At 36.2% G+C, this 9,107-nt stretch overlaps 1 protein-coding gene across 1 annotated transcript; it reads left to right on the top strand.

Moving 5' to 3' along the window:
• Window positions 1–2,250: 2,250 nt before the first annotated feature.
• Window positions 2,251–6,069, top strand: LOC127561849 (uncharacterized). The gene is made up of 3 exons (XM_051997148.1): window positions 2,251–2,820; window positions 4,794–5,661; window positions 5,770–6,069. The coding sequence occupies exon 2, from the start codon at window positions 4,794–4,796 to the stop codon at window positions 5,628–5,630; it is 837 nt and encodes a 278-aa protein (XP_051853108.1). The 5' UTR covers window positions 2,251–2,820; the 3' UTR covers window positions 5,631–5,661; window positions 5,770–6,069.
• The last annotated feature ends 3,038 nt before the right edge of the window (window positions 6,070–9,107 follow it).

The following is a 9,107-nucleotide window of genomic DNA, read 5'->3' as shown; positions in this document are numbered from 1 at the left end:
TTTTTATCATTCCCTCTTTCCTCATGCTTCTTCACTAACCCCATACTTAGCCCCTCCTCACCATGACCTCCATTCTCTTCGCTCCTCAGTTTTTCCCCAAGTTGCTCTGGCTCAAAGCTTCTGGTCATCCTCAGCTCTTGAGCTTCTCCAATATAACCAATGTGTTGCCAATTTTCATGCTTTCTAAATTTGTAACACCCTTTTCTTTCCATCCATCCATCCATCCATCAGTTCAGGCCATCATCAAGTCTCACCTGAACTCTTATAATAGCCATCTAATTGGTTTCTCTGCCTCAAGTTTCTCCCCCCTGCAATCCATCTCCCACTTAGAAAACAAAGTGATTTTCTTAAAAGATAGTTTGCTTATGTTATGTTCCTACCTCCTCCAATGACTATGTATTATCTCCATAATTAAATATATATACGTATTTGTATATATATAACATATATATAAAGATGTGATATAAATATATATATAAAAATATATTTATATCACATCTTAATGTTGCATATCATTATGTTAAATAATTATACATTTTATTTGATATCATATGTTATATAACCACATATATATAATCATATATTATACATGATATATTCTAATATATAATTTTTTATTTGATTCTGGAAATAGTATGGAGCCACTGGAGCTTACAGAGTACAGATAGTTATATATAGTTATAGTTATATAGTATATATAGTTATATATAGTGTTTTATATAAATCCATATATATGTGTATGCATACATACATATATATATATATATATATATATATACACATATATACATACATATATTTTGTGTGTGTTTATTTATATTTTGCTTGATATATAAAGCTTTTCATAATCTGGTTCCTTAGAACCTTTCTAGTCTTCTTACACTTCAATCTCTACACTAGTCTAATAGCTGTTCCTTACATTTTCTCTCAACTCCATGCTTTTGTATAGAGTTGAATTTGCTTCTTCACCTCCATTTCTTAGTTTCCTTGGCTTCCTCTAAGGCAGTTTAATGCCATCTTCTGTTGGAAGGCTTTCCAGCTTTACCCCATCCCGGATATAGTTTACACACCTAAATGTGCTTGTCCCTCCAAGATTACCTTCTTTATTTGCATGTGCCTAGTTACATGTTTCTCCCGTTAAAATGTGCACCCCTTGAAATCAGGGATTATTTTTGTTTTTGTTTTCTATTTGTAAAACTTAGCATTTATAAAGAACTTGAAGTGCCCTGATTTAAAGTGTTACTTGACTAATCCTAAGAAAAAATACAAATTTAACCTATTGCCAAATAATAATTTCTCCCCTTCTACTGTTAATTATCCATTAATGTCATTTATACAACTGTCCATAATTACTATGTGGGATAGGTTTGGGGATTTCAAGGAGCACAATAAAAAAACCTTTACACTGAGTTGGTCTAATGTTATGGTTTATTGAGAGTACATAAAACTGTTAGTGGCCAAAATCATTGTCTACGTCAAGGCCCACTTTGGCCACTCATAGGGAAAAGTAAGGGTAGATGAATTCTAAAGAACTAGCCCAGTCCAGGTAGCCAACTAGTACTGGGCAGCTGGTTAAGTAGCAGCTGTAGGTCTACTGATATTCCAATTTAGGGAAAGCAAACTCTAGTTGTCTTCGAAAGCTCCACTGTTGAACTTACTAGATTGGCTTAGATGTCAATGATGAGGTTCCTGTCCTGGATCTACTCCCAGACCCCATCACCATCATTAGTAGGATTCCTGTGTAGTCAAGGCCTGAGCATTAGTCATCAGTCATTCCATGTGTCTCTATATGTCTTCCATCCATTTTTGAGTGAAGGGGCTGATCTTTTATTAGCCTATTAGGTTGATTTTTAATTTATATTAACCTATATTAGAAGCCCTATTGATTCCTCTTTAGTCAAACTATGCTTCATGGGAGAGAATTTTCCCAGTTTAGTGATGGGAGACATAGCATAATATAGTAGAAAGGGCTCTAGACTTGGAGTTAAAAAACAAAACAAAACACCAAAGACATCTGAGTTCAAATGAAAAGCTTCACTACTTAATAATTGTGTAAACTTGGGCAAATTATTTAACCTCTCCAATCCTGTTTCTTAGACAAAGAAACTGTCAAGATGACAATTATAAAGGAAGTGCTTTATAACAATTGCCTCCATCCCCATCCCATCCCAGCAATTATAAAAATGAGCTAATATTCACTAAAAAAGGGACTTTCAAAAAGGAAAGGAAGGAAAGCTTGTACAGTTCTGGAAAGTGGGGTGGGGAATTGAAAAAAATGTAAATATCTACAAGGGTGAGTATGGAAAGAGAAAAAGGAAAAAATAAAGGTATTTGAAGGCTGAGGTATGGTAGGCTTTAGTACAGGAACTGGAAGCATTTTATTTTTTAATTGAATAACACTGACCCACAGAAAACATCAGCTAAGAACCATTGGATTGCTTGATTGTTTTAATTGATGTTTTCTGTGACTTGATGGTACACACTTTAAAAAAAGTTGGCTCATTCTTGGTTTAGTATGGTATATGTGTTAAGGGGGGAAGAAAGGGGGAAACAGTGTTGCTATAATTTGGGGAGTTTGGGTTGAGGATTTTAGAGTAGAGGTTCTGCTTTTTGATAGGCAAAACTTTTCCTTTACTCATCTCTTACAAATTGAACTTCCAAAGACAGGAAATGTGATTGGTTCCTCAAGTTGTTAATGAGAGCATCCCATTCACCTGAAATACCTACTTTTAAGTACTTTAAGCTTTGGCCCAAGGTAGTTCAAGTGGCTTCTCTTCACTGACTAAGAAGTGGATAAGAACTATTCCAACTCAGAAAAAGGTGAGTTTGGAGGTCCTTAGAGAAAAGGAGAGATACAAAGAAAAAGAAGAGAAATTGGGATCTCAAGGATGGTCTTAGATTTACACTTAAATGGCTTCTCTCTTAACTTGGCTCCACTTCAAGAAAGCTCTAGGATTGTGCTGAGGAAGAGGGTGAATTAATCAAAAGAGCCACGGAGTCGAGTCTTATGCTAATTCACAGGTTCTTAAGTTTTGCTACCTAAAATCATAAGTGAAAGAAATGTAGATCTCCAGAAGGTCTAGAGGTTAAGAATTCCTGCTTTAGGAACAGCAGGCAAAAATAGGGGAAAAAGGGAGAGGGGGAGTTTCTAGAGGGTAACCTCCAAAGAATTGGGGGCATTTAGGGGTGGAAGAAATGCTCCATAGCACCCACCTAACTAGTATCAGTCCCTAGATTGTCTGTGCCAAGAGGATATTGTAGGTGATTGAATATTTCAGTTGCTATTCAATAATTAGCCTGGATGTGTCAGCAAAGCCACTGAGATCTGGCCTGAGATCTAAAAACATTCATTTTTACTTTTGATATGAGGAAATAATTTTTTTCTCTTTAATTTCTCAGTCACAACTGAGAGATTCCTGGGCTCCTCCTTTGAGCAGGTGGTGAAGGAGACCCAACTAAAATGAGGGTAGAAATGGGACAGAGTTTGACGAATTAATTTGAAAGACCAAATTCAAGAACTAGAAGGGGAGGAATGCTATGGTTCAAGTTCAAGGAATCTCAAGCAAACCCACTGGGCAGATAGGAAAAATTTAATAGGATTATGAATCTAACTAAGCTAAAGGGATGACAATAATGGTTAGCACCAATATAGCAAAACACTTTACAACTGTTATGTGATTCAGGGTTATTATGAGGATTAAAAAAAAGAAAAGTAGGTGTTATTCTCTGCATCTTACAGAAGGGGAAACTGAGGCTGACAGAGGTTAAATACTTGCCCAGGATCACACAACTAGTAAACATCTAAAGTAAGATTTGAACGTGGGTCTTTCTGACTATAAATCCTTTTTTTTTTTTTTTAATAACTTTTTATTGATAGAACCCATGCCAGGGTAATTTTTTTTTTTTTACAGCATTATCCCTTGCATTCACTTCTGTTCCGATTTTTCCCCTCCCTCCCTCCACCCCCTCCCCTATATGGCAAGCAGTCCTTTACATGTTGAATAGGTTACAGTATATCCTAGAAACAATATATGTGTGCAGAACTGAACAGTTTTCTTGTTGCACAGGGAGAATTGAATTCAGAAGGTAGAAATAACCCAGGAAAAACAACAAAAATGCAAGCAGTTTACATTCATTTCGCAGTTTTCTTTCTTTGGGTGTAGCTGCTTCTGTCCATCTTTGATCTGAATTAACTCTCTTTATCGAAGAGATCCACTTCCATCTCTGACTATAAATCCAATGCTCTATCCACTATACTACTAGGTCTTTGGACTCCAAACTCCACCCACTTTCTTTTTATTTTATTTTATTTTTTAATTTTTATTTAATAATTACTTTATATTGACAGAATCCATGCCAGGGTAATTTTTTTTTTTTTTACAACATTATCCTTTGCACTCGTTTCTGTTCCAATTTTTTCCCCTCCCTCCCTCCACCCCCTCCCCTAGATGGCAAGCAGTCCTTTATATGTTGGATACGTTGCAGTATATCCTAGATACAATATATGTTTGCAGAACCGAACAGTTCTCTTGTTGCATAGGGAGAATTGGATTCAGAAGGTATAAATAACCCGGGAAGAAAAACAAAAATGCAGATAGTTCACATTCGTTTCCCAGTGTTCTTTCTTTGGGTGTAGCTGCTTTTGTCCGTCATTTATCAATTGAAACCACTTTCAAATTAAAACAAACAAGCAAGCAAAAAAAAGCCTGAAATTCTTCTGTTGCCTTCCCCCAGTCACATGTGAATATTATTTTTCTCTTTTAGCAAATTAACCAAGTGTTAATCTCTTCTAGATGACGTCAATAAGTGGCAGTGAATCATCAATGGAAATTATTTTGGCTGAAGATACTCGGGTACTGGTTGCCAAAATGGGGGGATTTGCATATTTCCTTAAAAGAATGGAAAGTGAGATGATAAAAATGGCAAAAGCTCACTTCAATCTAATCCTGTGGATGCTTAGAATCATTAAGAGGTGCCAAAAGAAGGTAATTGAGCTCAGAGATGTGACTGAGAAACTGAAAAATCTAACAAAAGTCTTTTTTTACAAGAAGTGTGCCATGCGTAAAGAAATCGAGAACTGTCAGAGCCAAATGAAAATTAAGATAACATTGGTCAGGAGAAGTAAAACCCTGGCTCAAGAAGTGGGGGAATTGGTCAAGAAGGCTGCTAGAGAAGCAGCTTTTAGGAGTTCATGTACAGCAGCCCAGGGACCAAAGGATCCTAAAATAAAAGAAGCCAGTGAATTGGAGTATATTTCTCTGAGTCTGGCGGAAAACTGGTGGACATTATTGGAGAAATGTGTGGAGTTGGCAGAAGCTCGGATATTGTCAGCAAAAAAGTCATTGAAAATGATTGAGAAGAGAGAGAAGTGGGAAAAGCTGTTGAAGAGACTCTTCCTTCAGGCTGCTATGGCAGCCCAACTTGGCAAGCTATTACAGAAAAGACGAATTGAGGGGAAAAACATGGAGATAGAGAAGATGGTGTCCGCTTACCGAAAACACCTGAGAGAAATTATCTGCTGTAAGACTCTGGAAGAATGTGACATCATGGACTTCCTGCTGACAGAATTGAAGCAGATCTCTGAAGAGATTATTTCAGGACTCTCTTCCCAAGAAAAAGTGGAAGATTGACCTCTTCACAATCCATCCTGGCCATAAACAGGTGATTTTTGTTTGTTTGTTTTTATGTTTTTTTTTTTTTTCTGTATCATAGGACTTGCATTGTAAAGACAGTTTGGTTCCATTAAAAGTTCCCTAATTTCTTCTTTAGGCTTTTAGTTGGCCAAAGATACCTGAAATATTTGTATGGATGAAGACAAAGGAAGAGAAATCTCAACAGTGGCATCTATTAGCTTCCAATTACTGTCTTACTGGGAAACTTAAGCAGCAGGATTTGATCGAAGAATCTTCAAATGAGACAAACCTTTGGGTTCCTCCTTTCACTATTTTTCATGAAGATCTTAAAATACTAAAAAGCAATTTAAGAATTTTTTTTGAGGGGGGGGTAGAAGAAGGGAAGGAGGTAATGGGTTTTTTCCTTCTAGAAATAAAAAAAAAATTAAGCAGCTGATTTTGTCTAGTTTTTTCACCTGTGACCTCATGGGGGTATAGAAGTAGCACAGATTTTTTTCCTTTGGCTTATTAAAAGTGGAGAATTTATACTAGTATTTATACTTTATAAGATGGACATAAATCCCTGAAAGATATGAGAGAAAATATTAAATAAATCACACATAGAAGAGTCAAAAGTAGCAAGACAATTTTTTTCCTTTGGGGGTGGGGAGAAGAGAATCAATAGTTTTCAGTCTGTCAAAAGTTCAGGTTGAATTTCAAGGAGTCTAAAAGTAGGATTCTTAAAGTAATATGATCCTTTCACAATTCAATATTTGACCGAGGTAAATAGTCATTCCCAGTACCTTCAAAAAAAAAAAAGTTCAATTAGTATTCCTGTTTTAATCCTATCTTGGATCTCTGTACCTTAAGTAAGAGTGTAGTAAGGGAAAGGAATCTGTATTTCCTCACTTCATTTTTGCAAATAAAAGATATTCTATTCTATCTTGGGATCAGAACTAATCCAATTGGGAAAAATGGAAATGGCAGAATGTGAAATTAATTGTAGGATATACTTAGGAGTGGCAGGAATTTACTTGAAGGACTTACTGTTCATTTCCCAGTAACTTGCCAAATCACTGTAAGAGGACCAATAGGTTCATTGTCAAGTCTGACTTTGAGACCCATGGATAATAGCATGCTATAGCAAATATTCATCCTCCACTAATCCCCAAATTTATCCAAATTCATGTTTGCTTTCATGGATACTGTCTCATCATCTGTTATGCTCTTTTCCTTTGTTTTTTGTTTTGTCCAATATCAAGGTCATTTCCAGTGAGTTCCACCTTCTCATTCTTTTCTACCACAGAGCTGCTACAAACATTTTTGCACATGTGGGTCCTTTTCCCTCTTATGATTTCTTTGGGTTATAGACGCAAAAAGACACTACTGGATCAAAGGGTACCACAGTTTCATAACCCTTTGGACAGTTATATATTTTTACTGGAAAAAGCATATCTTTTGGCTATGTGGATTTTTGTAGACAAGGTAACGTTTCTGCTGTTCAAATTCGCCATAGCTTCCCTCCCAAGAAGCAAGTATCTTAATTTCATGGCTACAGTTGCTATCTGCAGTGATCTTTGAGATCCAGAATATAAAATCTGACACTGCTTCCATTTCTTCTCCCTCTGCTAAGAGGTAACAGGAACAAAATCTTACAGTTTTTTGATGTAAATGGACCAATGGATTATGAGTGTATAAAAACTACCAAAGTGAGATTAGCTACTTTATCAGCTCAATCTTGTAAGAGTAAAGTCAATTGATGGATTATTTTAGGTTTTCACAATTCTATCACTAGTAGAATGCGATCTAAAAATGATTGTTTTCACTTTATAGACATTATAATCTGCAAAACAGTGAATGAGATTAATCTCTAATATTTGTAAAGTCCTTAGCATAGTGGCTGGTACATAGCAGATGATTAATAAAAGTTTGTTCTTTTGCTTCCCCTCCTTACCACCTTGTCTACATCCTTACCACCTTATCTACATCCGTATCACACATAAAGTACTTTTATATTAGTTTTATTAGAGATATGTACATATATCATATGTAATTCCACATCAGTTCCTAAAAAAAGTTAAAAAATCATAGTATCTCTATTCACTAAGAAAGTGCTTTCTAGTAAACTTCATAGAATTTTTCCTCTTTAGGAGATTAGGTGTCAGTAGTTTGACTCCGAGAAACTCTATAGCAAGTGCGGCAGCCACACGCTGGTAAAACTTTCTCTGCAGATGGGCTCAACCAAATTGAAGGTAGTGGACGGTTCTTGTCAGTGAGTTGCAGCTCTGTTTCAGTTCAGTCCAATTCCCATTTGAGTCAAGATGCTATCTATCATTGTTCTCTCATGCTATCTATCATTGGTCCTCTTGGAGAATGAAGGTTGTTAAACAGCAACATTTTATAGAGACTGGATTTGTGATAATCCAAGAGAAAAACTCCCTGTACCCAAGCAAGTTGACATCCTCATTGCAACTTGTGGTCTTAATCAAGTGCTTAGAGCATTGAGAGATTTACTTGCCTAGAATTTCACAGCAAATGAATATCAGAAATGAAACTTGAATTGAAATCTTCCGACTCCGAGCCCAGCATTTTAGCCAATGTGTCCCATGTGCTCTCCTTGATTTCTCTGCACCTTTTGACACTGCTGATCACCCTTTTCTCTTTGACACACTAGATTTCATGAAGCAGCTTTCTCCAGGTTCTCTTACCTGTCTATCCACTTCTATCTCCTCTGTTGAGGCTTCACGTGCACTAAGCATAAGAATTCCTTAAGATCTTGTCAGTGATCATCTCTTTGCTGATAATTCTTAGATTGAATTATCTAGCTTTGATCTCTCTCCAGACCTTCAGTTTCTCATCTTTATCTCCTTACAGGACATCTCCAACTGGATGTCCTTCAAACAACCTAAACTCTACAGGCTCAAAATAAAATTCATTGTTTTTTCCCTAAACCGATTGTCTTCTTTCTAATTTTCCTATTACTAAGATACTAAAATTCTATTAGTTACTCAGGCTCACAATCTAAGTGTTATCTGTGCCTTTTCATTCTTTCTCCTTAAACCCCCTTAGTTGCCATTTCTATCTTCCTAATTAATCTCTCATTTTTGTCTGCCAGTACCTTAGTATGGGTCCTTATTACCTCACACCTGAACTACTGAAATAACCTGAAAGTGGACTTCCTTAATTCATATCTTTCTATTCTCATCTATCCTCTCCTTAGTCATTAAATTCATCTTCCTAAAGTACAGGTGTGACCATGTCACCCTGCTATTCAATAAACCCCAATGGCTCCATATCCCCTCCTAGATGAAATGTAGTGCTTGGCTGCCTTCAAGTCTAAGCTAAAATCCCAACTTCTTCAAGAAGCACCTTAAGAAGTCATCCTTAATCCTATAATATCTCAGGCTGGATCTGAATTTTATATTATTTATTTCTTAGATTACTCTCAGCCTTGGGCAATTTATTCAAAGAATTTATCCCCCCTCAAACCTGAAT

This window comes from Antechinus flavipes, chromosome 4 (assembly GCF_016432865.1).
Source record: "Antechinus flavipes isolate AdamAnt ecotype Samford, QLD, Australia chromosome 4, AdamAnt_v2, whole genome shotgun sequence".
NCBI lineage: Eukaryota > Metazoa > Chordata > Mammalia > Dasyuromorphia > Dasyuridae > Antechinus > Antechinus flavipes.
Note: the sequence above shows the minus strand (reverse complement) of the source record. Positions and strands in the feature narration are given on the sequence as shown.

Bases quoted from the DNA above. Each gene is read 5' to 3' on its own strand.
- LOC127561849 (XM_051997148.1), top strand. From the start codon at position 4,794: ATGACGTCAATAAGTGGCAGTGAATCATCAATGGAAATTATTTTGGCT.